At 44.2% G+C, this 21,114-nt stretch overlaps 1 protein-coding gene across 6 annotated transcripts in view; it reads left to right on the forward strand.

Annotated features, from left to right (window-relative positions):
* COLQ (collagen like tail subunit of asymmetric acetylcholinesterase) overlaps window positions 1-21,114 on the forward strand; it is a 78,192-nt gene that overhangs the window by 37,702 nt on the left and 19,376 nt on the right. For 4 of the 6 annotated variants that reach the window (XR_004058299.1, XM_010356058.2, XM_030933625.1 and 1 more), the window contains exons 4-12: window positions 5,956-6,000; window positions 6,333-6,359; window positions 8,191-8,262; window positions 9,898-9,960; window positions 10,434-10,460; window positions 11,111-11,155; window positions 11,347-11,382; window positions 14,023-14,103; window positions 18,395-18,500. Coding sequence is in view for 5 of the 6 variants with exons in the window: in XM_010356058.2 (XP_010354360.1) it covers window positions 5,956-6,000; window positions 6,333-6,359; window positions 8,191-8,262; window positions 9,898-9,960; window positions 10,434-10,460; window positions 11,111-11,155; window positions 11,347-11,382; window positions 14,023-14,103; window positions 18,395-18,500 (502 nt within the window). In the remaining variant the exon portion in view is untranslated. The remainder of the gene's footprint in view (window positions 1-5,955; window positions 6,001-6,332; window positions 6,360-8,190; window positions 8,263-9,897; window positions 9,961-10,433; window positions 10,461-11,110; window positions 11,156-11,346; window positions 11,383-14,022; window positions 14,104-18,394; window positions 18,501-21,114) is intronic. The other 2 variants (XM_030933620.1, XM_030933630.1) reach the window with 2 other exon arrangements.

The raw sequence follows: 21,114 nt of genomic DNA on the forward strand, positions 1-21,114 counted from the left end.
ATGGGGAGAAACCAGAGCAGAAGAGCTGAAAATTCTAAAAATCAGAGCGCTGCTTCTCCTCCAAAGGAATGCAGTTCCTCACCAGCAATGGAACAAAGCCGGATGGAGAATGACGTTGATGAGTTGAGAGAAGAAGGCTTCAGACGATTGGTAATAGCAAACTACTCTGAGCTAAAGGAGGATGTTCGAACCCATCGCAAAGATGCTAAAAACCTTGAAAAAAGATTAGATGAATGGCTAACTAGAATAAACAGCATAGAGAAGACCTTAAATGACCTGATGGAGCTGAAAACCATGACACGAGAACTACGTGATGCATGCACAAGCTTCAGTAGCCAATTCGATCAAGTGGAAGAAAGGGTATCAGTGATTGAAGTCAAATGAATGAAATGAAGTGAGAAGAGACGTTTAGAGAAAAAGAGTAAAAAGAAATGAACAAAGCCTCCAAGAAATATGGGACTATGTGAAAAGACCAAATCTATGTCTGATTGGTGTACCTGAAAGTGACAGGGAGAATGGAATCAAGTTGGAAAATACACTCCAGGATATTATCCAGGAGAACTTCCCCATCCTAGCAAGGCAGGCCAACATTCAAATTCAGGAAATACAGAGAATGCCACAAAGATGCTCCTTGAGAAGAGCAGCTCCAAGACACTTAATTGTCAGATTCACCAACGTTGAAATCAAGAAAAAAATGTTAAGGGCAGCCAGAGAGAAAGGTCGGGTTACCCACAAAGGGAAGCCCATCAGACTAACAGCAGATCTCTTGGCAGAAACTCTACAAGCCAGAAGAGAGTGGGGGCCAATATTCAACATTCTTAAAGAAAAGAATTTTCAACCCAGAATTTCATATCCAGCCAAACTAAGCTTCATAAGTGAAGGAAAAATAAAATCCTTTACAGACAAACAAATGCTGAGAGATTTTTGTCACCACCAGGCCTGCCTTACAAGAGCTCCTGAAGGAAGCACTAAACATGGAAAGGAACAGCCGGTACCAGCCACCACAAAATCATACCAAACTGTAAAGACCATCAACACTATGAATAAACCGCATCAACTAATGAGCAAAATAACCAGCTAACATCATAATCAGAGGATCAAATTCACACATAACAATATTAACCGTAAATGTAAATGGGCTAAATTTATGCTCCAATTAAAAGACACAGACTGGCAAATTGGATAAAGAGTCAAGACCCATCAGTGTGCTGTATTCAGGAGACCCATCTCACATGCAGAGACACACATAGGCTCAAAATAAAGGGATGGAGGAAGATCTACCAAGCAAATGGAAAACAAAAAAAAAGCAGGGATTGCAATCCTAGTCTCTGATAAAACAGACTTTAAACCAACAAATATCAAAAGAGACAAAGAAGGCCGTTACATAATGGTAAAGGGATCAATTCAACAAGAAGAGCTAACTATCCTAAATATATATACACCCAATACAGGAGCACCCAGATTCATAAAGTAAGTCCTTAGAGACCTACAAAGAGACTTAGACTCCCACACAATGATAACAGAAGACTTTAACACCCCACTGTCAACATTAGACAGATCAACAAGACAGAAAGTTAACAAGAATATCCAGGAACTGAACTCAGCTCTGCACCAAGCAGATTTAATAGATGTCTACAGAACTCTCCACCCCAAATCAATAGGATATACATTCTCAGCTCCACATCGCACTTATTCCAAAATTGACCACATAGTTGGAAGTAAAGCACTCCTCAGCAAATGTAAAAGAACAGAAATTATAACAAACTGTCTCTCAGACCACAGTGCAATCAAACTAGAACTCAGGGTTAAGAAACTCAATCAAAACTGCTCAACTACATGGAAACTGAACAACCTGCTCCTGAATGACTACTGGGTACATAATGAAATGAAGGCAGAAGTAATGATGTTCTTTGAAACCAGTGAGAACAAAGACACAACATGCCAGAATCTCTGGGAGACATTTAAAGCAGTGTGTAGAGGGAAATTTGTAGCACTAAATGCCCACAAGAGAAAGCAGGAAAGATCTAAAACTGACACCCTAACATCATGGAAGTAGAGGAGCAAGAGCAAACACATTCAAAAGCTAGCAGAAGGCAAGAAATAACTAAGATCAGAGCAGAACTGAAGGAGATAGAGACACACAAAAAAAAAACTTTCAAAAAATCAGTGAATCAGGAGCTGGTTTTTTGAAAAGATCAACAAAATTGATAGAGCACTAGCAAGACTAATAAAGAAGAATGGAGAGAAGAATCAAATAGACCCAATGAAAAACGATAAAGGGGATATCACCACCAATCCCACAAAAATACAAACTACCATCAGAGAATACTATAAACACCTCTATGCAAATAAACTAGAAAATCTAGAAGAAATGGATAAATTCCTGGACACATACACCCTCCCAAGACTAAACCAGGAAGAAGTTGAATCCCTGAATAGACCAATAACAGGCTCTGAAATTGAGGCAATAATTAATAGCTTACCAACCAAAAAACGTCCAGGACCAGATGGATTCACAGCCAAATTCTACCAGAGTTACAAAGAGGACCTGGTACCATTTCTTCTGAAACTATTCCAATCAATAGAAAAAGAGGGAATCCTCCCTAACTCATTTTATGAGGCCAGTTATCATCCTGATACCAAAGCCTGGCAGAGACACAACAAAAAAAGAGAATTTTAGACCAATATCCCTGATGAACATCGGTGCAAAAATCCTCAATAAAATACTGGCAAACCGAATCCAGCAGCACATCAAAAAGCTTATCTACCATGATCACGTGGGCTTCATCCCTGGGATGCAATGCTGGTTCAGCATATGCAAATCAATAAACATAATCCATCATATAAACAGAACCAAAGACAAAAACCACAGGATTATCTCAATAGATGCAGAAAAGTCCTTTGACAAAATTTAACAGCCCTTCATGCTAAAAACTCTCAATAAACTAGGTATTGAGGGGATGTATCTCAAAATAATAAGAACTATTAATGACAAACTCACAGCCAATATAATACTGAATGGGCAAAAACTGGAAGCATTCCCTTTGAAAACTGGTGCAAGACAGGGATGCCCTCTCTCACCACTCCTATTCAACATAGTGTTGGAAGTTCTGGCCAGGGCAATCAGGCAGGAGAAAGAAATAAAGGGTATTCAATTAGGAAAAGAGGAAGTCAAAGTGTCCCTGTTTGCAGATGACATTATTTTATATTTAGAAAACCCCATCATCTCAGCCCAAAATCTCCTTAAGCTGATAAGCAACTTCAGCAAAGTCTCAGGATACAAAATCAATGTGCAAAAATTGCAAGCATTCCTATACACCAATAACAGACAAACAGAGAGCCAAATCATGAGTAAACTCCTATTCACAATTGCTTCAAAGAGAATAAAATACCCAGGAATCCACCTTACAAGGGATGTGAAGGACCTCTTCAAGGAGAACTAAAAACCACTGCTCAACGAAATAAAAGAGGTCACAAACAAATGGAAGAACATTCCATGCTCATGGATAGGAAGAATCAATATCATGAAAATGGCCATACTGCCCAAGGTAATTTATAGATTCAATGCCATCCCCATCAAGCTACCAGTGACTTTCTTCACAGAGTTGGAAAAAACTACTTTAAAGTTCATATGGAACCAAAAAAGAGCCCACATTGCCAAGACAATCCTAAGCCAAAAGAACAAAGCTGGAGGCATCGCACTACCTGACTTCAAACTATACTACAAGGCTACAGTAACCAAAACAGCATGGTATGGTACCAAAACAGAGATATAGACCAATGGAAAAGAACAGAGCCCTCAAAAATAATACCACACATCTACAACCATCTCATCTTTGACAAACCTGACAAGAACAAGAAATGGGGAAAGGATTCCCTATTTAATAAATGATGCTGGGAAAACTGGCTAGCTGTGTGTAGAAAGCTGAAACTGGATCCCTTCCTTACACCTTATACAAAAATTAATTCAAGATAGATTAAAGACTTAAATGTTAGACCTAAAACCATAAAAGCCCTTCTTTTCAAGAAGAAAACGTAGGCAATACCATTCAGAACATAGGCATAGGCAAGGACTTCGTGTCTAAAACACCAAAAGCAATGGCAACAAAAGCCAAAATTGACAAATGGGATCTAACTAAACCAAAGAGCTTCTGCACAGCAAAAGAAACTATCATCAGAGTGAACAGGCAACCTACAGAATGGGAGAAAATGTTTACAATCTACCCATCTGACAAAGGGCTAATATCCATATTCTACAAAGAACTTAAACAAATTTGCAAGAAAAAAAATCAAACAACCCCATCAAAAAGTGGGTGAAGGATATGAACAGACACTTCTCAAAAGAAGACATTTGTGCAGCCAACAGCCACATGAAAAAAATGCTCATCACTGGCCATCGGACAAATGCAAATCAAAACCACAATGAGATACCATCTTACACCAGTTAGAATGGCAATCATTAAAAAGTCAGGAAACAACAGGTACTGGAGAGGATGTGGAGAAATAGGAACACTTTTACACTGTTGATGGGACTGTAAACTAGTTCAACCATTGTGGAAGACAGTGTGGCGATTCCTCAAGGATCTAAAACTAGAAATACCATTCGACCCAGCCATCCCATTACTGGGTATACACCCAAAGGATTATAAATCATGCTGCTATAAAGACACATGCACACGTATGTTTACTGCAGCACTATTCATAATAGCAAAGACTTGGAACCAATCCAAATGTCCATCAATGATAGACTGGTTTAAGAAAATGTGGCACATATACACCATGGAATACTATGCAGTCATAAAAAAGGATGAGTTCATGTCCTTTGTAGGGACATGGATGAAGCTGGAAACCATCATTCTGAGCAAACTATCGCAAGGACAGAAAACCAAACACCGTATGTTCTCACTCATAGGTGGGAATTGAACAATGAGAACACTTGGACACAGGAAGGGGAACATCACACATCAGGGCCTGTCATGGGGTTGGGGGAGGGGGGAAGGATAGCATTAGGAGATATACCTAATGTAAATGACGAGTTAATGGGTGCAGCACACCAGCATGGCACATGTATACATATGTAACAAACCTGCACGTTGTGCACGTATACCCTAGAACTTAAAGTATAATAAAAAATAAAATAAAAAAGAAATCATGTTTCAAACAGGCTTTGCATTTTGCATGTTCACCTGCAGATCCTGGGGGTGCTGTGGGGGCCTGGGGAATTTTGATGAATTTCCTCTCTGCTGTTTCGGAGAATTTGGAAAATAGCTGACTGAGCATTTTGCAGGCACATTCTGGCTGTGGATGTGCAAAGCTTTGATGCAGTGAGTTGTAGGGTCCCTGAGCTGGAGTCGGCTCCTCTCCAATGGACAAAAATGCACTCTTTACTTGCCAACATTCTTAGTGTCTTAAAAAAAGAAGACTTTTTTCCTGCTGAAGAAAGGCAAAAATTATTTGGCACCTAGTACCCACAAATTGACCATGGGAATTTCCAAGGTGGCAGCTGCTGCTATGTGTAAAACTTAACTTGTCTCTTGTCAGGCCCCCAGGAAAGTTTGGCAAGAGTAACTGAAAAGACATGAGAGGTGATGAAGCCTCTTGTTTTCAGCAAGTGGGATTTATTCAGACACTTTGGTTGCTCTCAACAAGCACTTGGCGTGTTTTAGGCAAACAAAGAGTTACAGGGAGAAAATTAAAACCACAGAGAGTAGATATGTAAGCATTGCAACCATGGAGCCACTGGAAACACAGCTCAGAGAAAGCTAAACAGGAGGAAGAACAGAGGAGGGGACTGGGCTGGAGAGCACAGGAAGAGCCTCCGTGGGTCCCTGGAGCCCTACATCTGCCCAGAGAATGAGGTTGCTGCTGTAGGAGCCCAGTGCACCAAGAGCCTCCCCACCCATACAGCTTCAGACTGACATATACTTTCTTCACTTTTTATCTTGATTGATTAAGGGTCCACCGGGGCTTCCTGGCAAGACAGGACCAAAGGGAGAAAAGGTATGAACCAAACCACTACTTTCTTCAACCCCTCTTTTCTTGGTAATTCCACCCTGTTTTCTGGGCGTCCCACTGAGAATTTCCTAGTTCAGATTTCCAAACATGTGCTTTGGTGTGGAAGGCTGGGCTTCATTATGGCTGAGCTGCTGCAGCACCTATGAGCTACCACTGGTGTATTTTGACGTAGCCCACTGACATGGCAGTGGGGCCGTGAGCAGCAGCCAAGCAGCTGAGCCACATGGCCATGCCCAGTCATCAGCTCTACTAAGCCTTCTGCTTCCAGAACGTCTCTTCCAAAGCAGCCTCTCCTTACCTGTCTTCTCCATCCATAGGGGGAGCTTGGCCGACCAGGAAGGAAGGTATGGTCTGCACTGTTCTGTGAGTGTCACATGGGCGTCTGTGCTCCACCTGCATGTGTGTGCATGCGCTCCTAGGGATGGGGGACCAGCAGTGCACTTCAGTGGCCACTGATACCCAGGTGGACAGCGAGGGTGCTGCCGTCTCAATGCAGGTGGACAGCGAGGGTGCTGCCGTCTCGATGTGGACAGTAGTAACCTCGCTCTTTCTGTCAACTTCTTTGTTCAGGAGCAGGAGCCTGCTACTGCCAGGCATTCAGACTTCTTCCAGGGGCTGCCAAGCCTGGCCAAATTCCACCCCTCTCAACCCAAATTCCACCCCAACCCCAGACCATCTCATTCTGCTACCCATCAGAGAAACCCTTCATAGCTCCAACCAGTGACACAGAATGACTCTCACTGTCTATTTGATTACATTTGAATAAAGTGCCAGAGCAGACAGAAACAAATGGCGTTTGCTTTTTGGCTCAGCTGAAATAAATGGAGGTTACTTAAGGTCACAGTGACTCTGAGTCAACCAAACACATGTTATCAAGGCTCTCATTAGTGTCAAGAGGGAGTAAATCAGCAGTCTATTGTATTTGCTGAGGTCAGTGGATACTGGCACTGAATTTCTAGGTCTTGATTATAGACAGGGGTGCAAAACTTTGTCCAAGAAAGATATCCATGGCTCTAAATATAAATTACTGTATTTCTTGTTAAATGGTTTATTAAATGGTTTCATTGTCCACAAATTCCTTAAACAGAGTTTTGCAAGACAAAGTTACAACTCTTTAGGGCACAGATGAAAACTATAGCCAAGGCACAGCGGCTGTCTGAAGTGCTGGGGTGGTCTCCATGGCAATGGTCAAAGGATATTCTGCTGTGGTGTCCATGCTCAGGCCTAACAAGGACTATGATTGATGAGTGATGTGTGCCATGGATGTGGGAGGCAACAGTAGAAACCAGTACACATGCCAGCATTTGGCATGTCTGGGTTAGGGGCTGAGCCCTTCGCATCTCTAGCTAACTGTGAAATTAGCTAATGGGCACAAGGTCAAGATAGGCCCTTAGCACCTGCACCCACTCTCTCTTGCAGGGCTTGCTCTTCCATAGCCCTGGCTTAGGCAGAGGCAGAGGTGACATGTACCATGTGCAAGTGAATACATTATTATGGGACCACTCTCGGGAGGAGCCTGTAGAGGGAATGGGAGAAGCCAGGCAAGGGTGTGGAATCAGGTGAAGTCCACATTATTTCTATTTAGCAGTCTGATCCTCTAGGGGGAGCTTGAGAGTGTGAACTGCCCAAAGTTAAGGGAGCTGGGCTATTGGCTGCAGGAAGGGGAGTTACATAAATTACTGGGCAGCTCCAACTGCTCAAGGGCAAACCGCAGTTACAGGTTGCAGAAATGAGCTGTTAGCAGCAAGGAAGGTAGCCTCTGGGTGATGGGCACTCTGAGCAGGTCAAAAAGACCTTGAAAGAGTGCTGACAACATCTGCTACTGCTCCCCAAATGTAATCCTATCTCATTCCATAGCACATCCTTGGGAAGAACCCATTGGAATGCAGGGGACTTTTGGGTGGGGGTGGGTAGAAGTGATAAAAATTGAAAAACCAAGTTTAGAATCCCTTTCTCACCGCTCTCCGTTTCTTGAGAAGAGTAAGGTCTTGTTTGGTGATACAGTGTGACACCAAGGGCTTGTCAGGCCGTCAGTCTTTGGAGAGTGGGGATGAAGGTCATAGTAGCCATGTTTAGAGACTCCACTCTCTCCTCTGGGCCCCAGAGACAAGACATATTTATTAGAAGTAAAGAAACAAACCCGGTTGCCCTGACTTTTGTTCTTGGTCTTTGAAGGGTAGACCTGGCCCCCCAGGTGTTCCTGGCATGCCTGGGCCCATCGGTTGGCCAGGCCCTGAAGGACCCAGGGTAAGTGTGGCATGCTCTCAGGGCTCATGTGGTATCAAAACAAGAGGGGGGAAGATGGCAGCTTTCCTGGCTCCTGGCATATAGTCAGGGAATCCCTTCTTCAAGAGGGGGAAGAAGAAGAGAGCTTAAGGGCCCTTGATATTTCTTCCTTCACTTGGCTTGCAAGACCTTGGTCAGTGCAACAGCTCTGCTCCTGTGGGAGGAGAAATAGGGGGCTGATCTCCTCTTCTACAGGGGCCCTGGTTCTCCTTTGTCCTAAGAACTAGCACCCCACTCTTGGTTTCCCTGAGATGACCTAAGAGGGGTTTGTGTCTGGGAAGCTCTTGCCTGTCATGCTGACCTGGCAGGGAATGGAGAGTTGAGTGGGTGGTGTTGGCTGGCTGAAGGATGGAAATCCTACATTCAGAGAGGGATTGCTGAGTGCTGATGAAATCTCCTTCCTCAGTCAGGCTATGGAAAGCAAGCACATCCCCATCTGTGCCTCTGTTTTTCTCACTGGTAGTCATAGACTAGAGGGTTCAGAGGCATGGCTCGGAGTTTTATCTGCGGAAGTCAGAGCTGGGCAGGTGGATCTCACCATCTGCTCTGATTCATTTATTGGCTATATTATGGCAGCAGAAAACTGTGTTTCCAGTCCTCTTAGGAAAAGTCCTAAGGATGTTTTCAAAATCCTCTGCATAGAGCTGAGCTGTCCTGCACAGCAGCCAGTGGCCACATGTGACCCTCAAGTCTGTGGAATGTTGCTAGTGCTACTGTGGAACTGAATTTTTAAATTTTAACTCTTTAAATTTCAAAACCTTTATTAAAGTCAGTTATTTGAAAACGTTATTTTTGGAGTAATTTGAATGTATGAATCCGCTTTTTCAACTATAAATGTTACGATCTCTAAATACAGATCAAATATTTTGGATGAAAATTTAGCACCTGAATGGAGATATGTAAATGTAAATTACACAGCAGATTTCAAGTACTTATTATGAAAAACACAATGTAAAATATCTCAATAATTTTTATATAGATTACAAGTTGGGATGATTAGATTAATTAGATTAAAGGAGATCTATTAAAATTAACTTCATTCATTTAGTTTTACTTAAGGTGACTTCTTTTAAAAGTTTTAAATTAAGTATGTGGCTCACTTTATATTTCTATTGGTTAGTACTGGTATAGAGTATTTTTAGTACAGAGGGTGGGTGCTGGAAGTCCCAACCACAAGTCATTCTGAGGACCCTTCCTATGCAAAGAGCAAAGCAGGCAATGTTTTTTGCATGTGTTGACACCTTGTTTTCTGAGGCCCCAGTTCCCTCATGCCTCCTCCACTACTCTCTCACTATCCTTGCTAGGAAAATACCAAGTATGGCCATATACAACATCTTAGTGAGCAGTTGGTGTGGAGATCTGCTTCACCTTGGGCATTTTCATTTTATGTTTAATCTTAAACACAAGAATGAAATGTGGAGTATGAAGCTTTGAGACCCCGGGAGGGAGAAAGTGGGCACAACTGGGGTCCTCAGATTTACAAGCCAGCTCTAATATCCCCAGTTCCTTCCCAGTCTTGCCTGTGACTCTCCTGGTTCAGTTTCTCTAAAAAATATCATCATGGGTCTTTTCTTCTTTATCTTCTAATTCGCACAGGGTGAAAAAGGTGACCTGGGTATGATGGGCTTGCCAGGGTCAAGAGGACCAATGGGCTCCAAGGTCAGTGTGTGGTCTGGATGGATGTTCCCAGATCTTCTCTAAGACTCTGGAGCAGCTGCTGTCTACAAACATAGGGACTGGGTGGGGCTGCCGTCCTGGACTAGGGAATGTCATGGATATTGGAGAGCCTGCCTTTACCAGCCCTTTGGAGAACATCATGCCCTGGGATGTGGGGACATAGGAATGCCATTCCTGCTGTTCTCTTGGGCAGGAAGAACCAAGCTTCTGGACATCAGAGCAGATGGAAACCTTTGATCAGGCCTTTGCAGGGTGATAAGAGCAATGCTCTTTTAGGGCTGGTATAACCACAACCCTCTGGGACATCTTTGTGTTTGGTGCTGTAACCCCACTAAAACTCACAGTGCAATGTGGAGACACACCTTACCACCACAGTCAGGGATTCCTCCTATTCTTGCACCAAACTCAAAAGTTCTACAGGGCTGATTGTAACTGTACCTTCTGCTTTCTTTTAGGGCTACCCTGGATCCAGAGGGGAAAAGGTTAGTGCCTTTCTGGGATGGTGTTCCAGAGCCTGGTCTGGGCTACTGGCTCTGGAATCAGAGTCGTGCAGACGATGGGCCTAGGTCTCTCTTTAGTCTGCAACTGAAGCCACCATCCCCAGCTATTCCCCGCCCTTTGTCAGTGGACTGAGAGAGAAGTGAGGGACCTCCTGAAACAGGGCAAGCTGGTAAGAGAAGGGCTCCCCATAGAGGCAGAGGCCACTCATGTGGAGCACATAAGCAAATGAAGGTCGTGCCAGGTGGACAACAAGCACAGTTTGCATGGGGTGCTGGAGGAAATTGGTGATGCATGTCTTTAGGCCAAGCTTCCACCACACAACCTTCTGACCTGGCCAAAAACCAAATCAAAACCAGCATCAACCTGTGGACAAATTTCCTACAGGATGAGAGAGGATTTGGGGCCCAGAATTTTCTGTGAGTTTTCCTTTATGAATGCAAGAGGTCTTCGGGGTTCAACAAAAAGTAGATCACAAAGCATTCCTTCCCTGGACAAGTCACCTGATATCTCTGAGCCTATTTCTTCACTTGTAAAATGAGGGTTTTGCTTTAGGGAGCTTTTCAGTTTGAAATGCTTGAATTTCCCTCCCAGGATATTAACTCATTGACTTTGTCCTGTGGTTTCTTCCTAGGGATCCAGAGGTGAAAAGGGTGACTTGGGTCCCAAAGGAGAAAAGGTAATGGAGAAAATCTTTCCATAGAAATGATAAATGTCAATGCAAGTAGCACCCCTACCCACCCCCATCTGTGGACTGATGATGGACTGATGGACAGGCCTCTATCTTGAAAATGACCAACCAAGCCTGTCCACAGCCGTTTTCAGGTGTTATTTCGGAGGCAGTCATAGTGTTTGTTGCTCTTTTCACAGGGTTTCCCAGGATTTCCTGGAATGTTGGGGCAGAAAGTAAGTAACCTTGAGGTAGTGAAAATAGACCTCAGTACAAATATCAGGTCCTCCAAGCACAACAAAAAGAGCTCTGCCTCCTTGTGAGCTCTGCCTCCTTGTCTATCAGGCAGGGATGGTGGGTTTAACCCTGGAAACTTCTGGTTTGGGATGGAAAGAAAGCTGCTTTTCACCCTGGGGAGAGGGTGGCGGGATGGTCTGGGGCCTCCCTCTAGCTCAATTGGAAGAAAATGACAACCCATCTGGGTTTTGGGTTTTTGTTTGTTTTTGCTTTTTTGCTTTTCCTACCTCTTAGAGGGCTGTGGTCCCATTCAAACGCAGAAACCTTTCTCACAAGGCACTCAGATCTAAGCCACAAGGGTCATAGCCCCTCTCAGCACACAGGCCCCAGTGTAAGGCACGGGTGTCTTTAGCTTCAGGTCACTGTGCCTTATTGCAGTCCTTCTTCAAGGGCAATGCACATACTGCCAGAAGGACACAAAAGTATTTGAACTGAAGACTGCTAACATTTTTTAATAGTTAAATTCTGTATTTAAATAGTTAAATATTGGCCAGGCATGGTGCCTCATGCCTGTAATCTCAGCACTTTGGGAGGCCGAGGTGGGCAGATGGCTTGAGCCCAGGAGTTTGAGATTAGCCTGGGCAACATGGTGAAATCGCATTTCTATCAAGAAAAATACACAAAACATTAGCTGGGCGTGGTAGTGTGCACCTGTAGTGCCAGATACTTAGGAAGCTGAGGCAGGAGGATGGCCTGAGCCCAGGAGTCAAAGCTGCAGTAAGCCATGATTGCACCACTGCACTCCAGCCTGGGCCACAGAGGCAGACCCTGTCTCAATAAATAAATAAATAGTTAAATATTTAATGGATATCTTGCTTGGGACAAGGCTTAATAAAAAAGGAGTCCATTTCAGGTAACTTAAAGAAAATTAATTATATAAGCAAATTAATGGAAATGTTAAAAGAGGAAAAGCAGTTTTACTTAAAAATGTTTAGATTAGCTTTTCATTCAGGGCAACAGTGAACGTCAAAGAATAATAAATTACTGTAAAATTAAGTATGGCAGCTTCTCTGTCCTCTGCACCATTTACTAGACTTCCCATCTGAAGAGTTGTCTTCCCCTTTTATGACAGGCTGTTTTAAGATAGAGCTGATGTGATGACCACAATTAGGTCTTGGGAGAGAAATTAGATCAAGAAATTCCTGACTGCTTCCCAGCCAATGTAGAGAAGGGCCACACTTCCTTCTGACAATCCCTGAAAAAAAAATTCTGCTTGTGCTGCTGTTTTCGTCCAGCTGTAAAGACATCCCTGAGCCTCTCTAAACAGCCAGGGAAAAACTGCAAACATCTCCATGGCCATGTAGCATCCATCCTATCCTCTCACACTCTCCCATTCCCTAGAGAATGTTGAAGGATGCGTGGGTTGGAAAGAAATCATAGATTTAAGAACAATTCTTTGTGAAACAAGACATTGGTGGCTTGGGTAGGGACACACTGGCTGAGTTGACAGATAATTTCAGAGCTTTACACTTGATCCTTTCCATATACAGGTGTTCCCTGGAATTTTGCATTGTGTTATACCTCCTCCGACTGCTGCGTTAAAAAGTGCCTGGGTGTTTTTTGTTCTCTCTGAGTGGCTGGGCAGCTCTTCATGGGAACTGGCTGCTGACTAACACTCATGGTTGCTATTGCTAAATTTTTCTTGTTGGCGGTGCATTCTGGGCTGTTGGGGGATTACTGGAGATAGGAATGAAGCGCCCTGAGGGTTCATGACCCAAAGAAACAGTAAGTGGGGCCGGAATCCATGTAGAAGAAAATGGGGAAGAAGGAGAGAAACTAAGATGGAGAAATGGGTTTTGTGAAATATTGGCCTTAAACTATGAAATTCTGCAATGAGTACATTGGGTTTTGATGGTTCAACATAGAGCTTTACAAACAGGAATATTGTTTCCATTGTTCTCCATGCCTTTTTCAATAATTATATTGAATATCTGAACATATGTTTGGAACATCTCTGCCCACAAAAGAGCTTTCATCTAAATCAAATGGCAGTGAGCTAGAACTCAAACCAATGCTTACTAAGAGTGGGCAAGCACATAATCCTAAGGAAGAGTCATTAAATGAGTAGAAACTTCCCAAAGATGACAGTTGGCAAAACTGTGTCCCATCATTTAAAAACTTCCAGATTTGAATTTGTGCTAAAAACAACACATAAGAAAACACAACATAAAATTGCAACTAGAAGGAAAGCATTTTCCCGGAAAGCGTTTTCCCAGACAGCTTGTAGTAAGTAGCACGGGCATGCTGTGCTGGATGCCCCAGCCTCTCACTGCCTGTTCTGGGTGATGATTTGTCTTTCCTATTTGGCCATCAAAATGTGTGCTGCTCCACACCTGTCCCTCTCAGGTAACAGATAACCCACTTAGAATTACCTTCTTCCTTCCCTCCTTTTCCTTGAAAGACATGTCTGCCTTTTTCATGACTTCATCACTCTCCCAACCTTCCAGGACAGCCCAGTTGGCATAGATTCAGAATGATCAAGTAGACTGCCCTCGTAGCCCATGACTAGCTAGATCTGTGTAGATGTGCCCACTCCACATGCCCTAAGTCCTCTCTTGCTTCTCTTTCCTTCTTTCCAGGGTGAAATGGGTCCAAAAGGTGAACCTGGGATAGCAGGACACCGAGGACCCACGGGAAGACCAGGAAAACGAGGCAAGCAGGTAAGGATCCCAGGGCTTACCACCCACCTGAGGTCAGAACTTCCTGACCTGGCTGTGTGTGGAGTGGCAGGAAGGTGGCTTTAATCAGAGATATTCTGTAGACCTAGACTCCAGTGTCCTCTGGGCTAGCAGACAGGAGCAGCACCACTTCCAGAAGCTGCTGGCATCTCTAGGCTAGCCATAGTTGGAAGTGGATGGGATAGGTTGCTCCATTAGAACTGTGCCAAGGCCAGAAGCAAGAGTAGATATTTGGTTCATAAAAACAAGTCTGTCTTAACCAAAGCAGCTAGGAATGGAAGGCAGATATGGTCATTTACCCAGAAAACCTATTTTATGCTTCAATGTCCCAGACACAAATGAAGTTTTAAAGACGAGCCTAGATATTTTCCTGCTGTTAAGAGGTCTTCTGGGTCTCAACAATAGGGTGGTTTTTCCCTACTCAGGCCTCCAATTTGTAAGTGACCTTTTTTCTTGGGTTTATTAACATGCTTAAGGCAATTGTTCATTCTGAACTTCCCCTGGTCAGAAAGCTCTTGTGTTAAGCCATGTGATGTGACATGACTGCTCTAGAGACAGCCTTGGCTGTCTTATATATAATCCTGAGAGGTAAACATCTTTGGACAGAAGCTTTTTCCATTCTTTTACTTATTTCCTTAGGCTATATCTGTGGCCCACAAACTTAATCTTACATCAAGATCACCTGGGGGTGGGGCCGGTGATTAAATACAGATGTACAGATTCCTCCACATCAGGTGCAATGGTTGTAGTTCCAAGCTTGCCACTCCTCGTCTCCAGTGCCTAGGCCTTATTTTCCAAAGACCATAATCTAATTGACCTGGAATGAACTTTCAGCATGGGTTTGGTTATTTTTTTTAAGCTCCATGTGATTTTAATGTGCAGCCAGGGTTCAGAACCATAATAACACTATGAAGCCAATTCTGGTCTTTTTCCAATCAATTTAGAAAGAACACAGGCTCCAACCTGGAAAATGGAGACTGCACAGTAACTTTCAAAGTTACAGTCTTCCAGTCCAGTTTTCAAACTTTGATCATGGGTAGCAGGGTCATAGGTTTCACAATAATGCCACAGATACCAGTTTCTTAACAGTAGGCTTAGATAAAAAAGAAAAAAAAATGGGGGAGAAATCTTTTCTTGTATCACTTTATCCCGTCCCAATGAATTCCATTCATGATATTTTAAGCTTGGGGTTCCAGAAGCTTCCTGGCTTCCTTCTGTCTTGGGCAGTGTTTGTCTTTTCCTAGTTCCCGGTAATAACCAAAGCCAGAAAGGCCATGTATTGAGCCTGCTGAGACTGATTCCATTGGAATCGTAAAAGCTACACCAAAACCACATCTGGGAGCTCAGAGAAGTTAGAGAAGTGAGTCCAAGCTTTCGACAAGACATTGTGAACAACCCGAGGATGCTGCAAACCCTCCGTGTTGGTGTCGCTCCAGTTGGCAGATAGCAAGTTGTTAGCCTTAGAAGCCTGCTGCGGTACTTGTTTTTATCATGAATTAATCTGCCAGCTTAGAGTCTTACATACTCTTTGTTGGCCAGTAGTGCTGAGAGTCTCTGAAAGTTATTGTTAAGTCAATCCAAAGCCAAAAATCAGAAATTCAGAAGGGATCTCAGATAGTAATTTCTGTGCCCGAAGGATTACAGAGACCACTTAATCCAGTCTCCTCAGGTTATTTACAAGGAAGCTGAGGGTCAGGGAGGTGGAGCTGCTTGCCCAAGACCCCTCCACGAAGTCAGCTTCAAAGCCAGGGTTAGAATCCAGAGAGTTGAGTTGAGACCAACTTTCCCCACATGACTTCTCTCAGATACTTTCATGCTTCAGGACTTGCCTTCGGGCAAGCCCAGGAAAGCAGCTGTTGACTTTATTATAAAAATTTTCTCGGTTGGGCGTGGCGACTCATGCCTCTAATCCCAGCACTTTGGGAGGCTGAGGCACGTGGATCACCTGAGGTCAGGAGTTTGAGACCAGCCTGGCCAACATATAGTGAAACCCCGCCTCTACTAAAAAATACAAAAATTAGCTGGGCATGGTGGTGCACGTGTCTAGTCCCAGCTACTTGGGAAGCTGAGGCAGGAGTCGCTTGAACCCAGGAGGCAGATGTTATAGTGAGCTAAGATCACACCACTGCACTCCAGCCTGGGTGACAGAGCAAGACTCCATCTCTCAAAAAAAAAAAGAAAAAAATCTTCTCCTGCCATGTCTGTTTAAAATGAAAAACAAAAAACAAAAATATTCAGTAACTGAGAAACAATTTCCTTGAGAGAGATCACCCAACTTTGTGGCAAATGAGGAATAAAGAATGCCTTTCCTGGAAAGCTCTACTCAGTGATTCCTGCTGATAGAGATATGGCTCATTCTGAGCGATGGCTGATAAGAGGAATATTCCATTACTGCTGGTGTCAGAATGAAGGAGCATTTCCAGCTCCTTCAAACTTTGGCACTTCCTGTGCTCAGAGCCAGCTGACAAGGCCGTTAGAAAAACAAGCCTGAACTGTGGCTATATTAAGATGGTGTGACTTCCTTTGCCATGCTGGGACCCAGCTTAGTTACTACAGGGAATGCTTCAGCTTGGGCTGAGGCTTAAGAACTCCCTCCATAAACATGAAATCAGAAATAAACTCTGACCTCACGGATCCCATATTCAGAGTTCAAGAACTCCTTGGACATTACCAAGAGGGCTCCCAGTGCCATGTGGACAAGGCGGCAGGTCACCTGTCACCGTTGTGGCTGGAAAGGAGTCCCAAGCATGCCTGCTCCCCAGATTTGAGAAATATTACATTTCATCAGGTGGGCAAGCCTGCCAAGGCGCAAGTGTAGTAAGAAGAACCAGGCCAAAAATGTCATGTGTCAATCACTGCTCTGATTAGGCCTGAGGCAAGAGCAGACAATTAGCAAATTGCTCAGGGGAAGAGTCAATAGCATGCACCAGCCTTGGTTTCGGGGTGACTCCTAAGGGCAACCCTGAGGGAGAACGAAGAGCCCAGTCTTTGCTCTTGATGCTCCCAGAATAGACAGAAAAGAGGACACTCCATATGGAACGGCTGTAGCCACAGGTGTGCCCTTTTTAATAAACCAGGACTTGTTTAACTATGTGAAACACATGGAACCGGGCCAGTTGCTGTGATAATTGGCTTGCCCCACATAGCTCTTCGTTCTGTGCAAACCACATTTTCACCTCTGAGATCTTTGTTACTCTCACAACAAACCTATATGGGTGTAAATTTACTGGTCCCATTTTTAAGATGATGAAACTGAGGTACAAAGCAATGACATGAGTTACCCAGAGTCTCGAGGTCAAGGTGAAACCTCTGGATTTACAGATCAGCAAAGATGCCTACCTTTGTGTTTCTAGCATCTTTGTCCTCCCTCATTTCATCTGGGGAAAGGAGGCGAGCTAGACAGATTCCAGCTCGTAGGGTGTGCATGTCTCATGGGGAGACATCAATGAAATGACCACACAAATAATCCATATGCTATGATCTGGGATAAATGCCATGAAGGAAACAGGCTGAGTTATGAGAGCTTATGGTGGGGTGAACTGACTCTGTCCAGGAAGGTCAGGGAAGGCTTTGCCATAGGGCGTTTGAGCTGAGAGCCAAAGGGTGAGTGACAGTTAACTAGGCTGGGGGAAGGAGGAGATTTTGAGGCAGAGAGAAGGGTCTTGAGAAGGGAGATAATAGACATGGTGCCCTTGAAGACCAAAAAGGCCAAAAGGCTGGAATGAAGCTGGAAAGCCTGGCCATGCAAGGCTTCACAGGCTGCGGTAAAGAGCTAAGTCTTTATCCTGAGTGCAATGGGAAGCCAATGAGTGAAAATAGCTCATTTATAGGCCTCCATTTCCTCATCTGCCCGGGGCCTAGAGTAGATTTGTCTGGTTCCTTTCAGCTGCCCTGTGCCACATTTGTAGGACAGAGCAAGAAGTAAGGTCTGCAAACTTGTAACCATCGCTATCTCAAATGTCACTTGCCCTAAGCTTATTAAGAGCTTGATGGTCGCCGGGCGCGGTGGCTCAAGCCTGTAATCCCAGCACTTTGGGAGGCCGAGAGTTGAGCTGAGATCCGGCCACCGCACTCCAGCCTGGGAGACAGAGCCAGACTCCGTCTCAAAAAAAAAAAAAAAAAAAAAGAGCTTGATGGTCAAGACCTCTGGAGCTGCATCCCCCGCTGGTTAAGTGCTCCTTAAGTGCAAGGTGATCTCTGATTTAGTGGTAAATGGGGCAGGAAGCTTGCTATGTCGTGCTTTCATAACAGGCTCTGCCTTTCTCTCTGTCAGGGACAGAAAGGGGATAGTGGAGTTATGGGCCCACCCGGCAAGCCTGGGCCTTCTGGTCAACCTGGCCGTCCAGGCCCCCCAGGGCCCCCAGGCCCCCCATCTGCAGGTAAGAGCTACACTGCTTCACTTGATCCACTGCTGCAGTACCAGCCAGCCTCCCAGAGAGAACACAAGGAGATGCCAGCAGAGATGCCTTGTGTTTCAAGTTAGAAACTGCCAGAGGCACTCCAATATCTTTATAATTTCTCCACGATTTAGCACATTCAACTTTCATGCAAGAGAGATAAATGCCATTCTGAATTTGTTTTAGCATTCTGAAGAACAAATAGAGGAAACAAAAAAAGCACATTAATGATGTCATTTATACCTTAAGTGAAAAATAACAGGAACATATTTCATCAACTAATACCTTTTTCTAGATAAAAGTTTCATGGCTCCGAGCAATTCTCTTAAACCTAGAAGTAAAGGTGACATTGCAGGTTTTTCTATCTTACAGTGTCATACAAGAGTCCTTATTTGTTTCCGATAGATACAGAAAGAGGCCGGGTGTGGTGGCTCACACTTGTTATTTCAGCACTTTGGGAGGCCTAGGCCGGCAGATCACTTGAAGTCAGGAGTTGGAGACCAGCCTGGCCAACCATGGCAAAAACCCTTCTCTACTGAAAATACAAAAATTAGCCTGGCGTGGGGGCACACAGCTGTAATCCCAGCTACTCTGAGGTTGAGGCAGAAGAATCACTTGAACCTTGGACATGGAGGTTGCAGTGAGCTGAGATTGTGCCATCTTCAAACTCTGTCTCAAAAAAAAAAAAAGATATAGAAAGAAATTACTAAAATGAAATTAAAAAATAAAACATTGGCCAGGTACAGTGGCTCACGCCTGTAATTCCAACACTTTGGGAGGCCGAGGTGGGCAGATCACAAGGTCAGGAGATCGAGACCATCCTGGCTAACACAGTGAAATCCCGTCTCTACTAAAAATACAAAAAATTAGCCAGGTGTGGTAGCTGGCGCCTATAGTCCCAGCTACTCTGGAGGCTGAGGCAGGAGAATGGCGTGAACCTGGGAGGCAGAGCTTGCAGTGAGCCGAGATCGCGCCACTTCACTCCAGCCTGGGCCACAGAGCGAGACTCTAAATAAATAAATATATAATAAATAAATAAATAAAAATTAAAAGTCTGCTATTGAGAAGGGCATAGATATGCTGCTTCCTTGTTTGTTTTCGAGACAGAGCCTTGCTCTGTCACCCAGGCTGGAGTGCAGTGGTGCAGTCTTGGCTCACTGCAACCTCTGCCTCCCGGGTTCAAGTGATTCTCCTGCCTCAGCCTCCTGAGTAGATGGGATTACAGGTGCCCGCCACCACACCTAGCTCATTCTTGTATTTTTAGTAGAGATGGGGCTTCACCATATTGGTCAGGCGGGTCTCGAACTCCTGACCTCGTGATCTGCCCACCTCGGCCTCCCAAAGTGCTGGGATTACAGGTGTGAGCCACCATGCCCAGTCACTGCTTCCTTCTTTTACCTCATTCAATTTTATTAGCTAAGCCCTTTATTTCGTTCCCTTGTCAGCTCATGGTAGGGGCTTTCACAGCACATCAACTGTATAAAGACAGTATCAAGAAGATCATTTGTTGACTGCAACATTTTTTTGTCTTCAGTTATACAAAATGAATCCAAACAATTTGTATTCCAACTTTTTTCTTAAGAAAATGAAGACATTTATAATTCCATAGTGTATTCCCCCTCCTCCTGTGTTTATGGAAATATATTTGCAGCCACATCATGGGATGGGCAAGAAATGTCATATTTTGTTAGATCCTTTAAACTAAGTTCAGTCTGGCTCTGAGAGTCCAACCTGCTAGGATGTCAAAACATTTAATTCAGGCATTATTAGGATTTTCACTACTCTTCCAGCAACCACTAATGGGTTGGGCAAAGATCCTGGTGAATTATGGCAGAAAAATGTCAGGGAAGGTCCCTCTAACCTCGATTCACCTCTGAAATAGAGTAGAAATAGAAATAGACTTGTCACCCAAGTCCCTGTGGTCCACAGATACTTGGAGGCTGCTGTTATCATGCCATACATGGGTATCAGAACATTTTCAAGTCTGGGAGTCCTGGTCCCCACAGTTCAACTGTCCAAGGAGCACCCCACAACCATCCTTTCTGAGACCTGTCTGTTCCCCAGGATACTCTCCTGTCCTTGTCTAGGGAAGTCTTTCCTCTTCCATCCCTGACCCCCTCCTTCCTGGTACTCCTCATATACCCGCACCCCAATTAGGAGCTTTGTCCTTCAGAGAACAGAAGGCAGAAAGAAAAGTTTGTTTCCAATAGTACCTGCTTTTAGCAAGGGCAAGAAAGCACAAACTCTTGCTACCTCCTTGAAATAGGGAGAGGAGGAAGGAAATACTGGGAGAACAAACATTGATTAGTATGGGTAATAACTTATGTTTGCCACACCCGTTTCCATGTTGTTAGGGGAATCAGATCTGAGATGCAACCCAGGCCACGTGCCCACACTCCATAATTCAGTTTTGGAATTGGCTGGATGATCTGAATGGGGGTTCTTTCAACTAGTCCTCATCCTCTGTGGTTCTGGAAGGCAGGATGTCCCCCTGGAGTCACATGACTATGAGCTACCAACCCCAGAGACTGAGAGCATGGCCTGAGGTCTGGGTTGTGCCTTCGGAAGGGACTCTCTTGGCCCCTGGGGTACCTAG

Source organism: Rhinopithecus roxellana, chromosome 1 (assembly GCF_007565055.1).
Source record: "Rhinopithecus roxellana isolate Shanxi Qingling chromosome 1, ASM756505v1, whole genome shotgun sequence".
Taxonomy (NCBI): Eukaryota; Metazoa; Chordata; class Mammalia; order Primates; family Cercopithecidae; genus Rhinopithecus; species Rhinopithecus roxellana.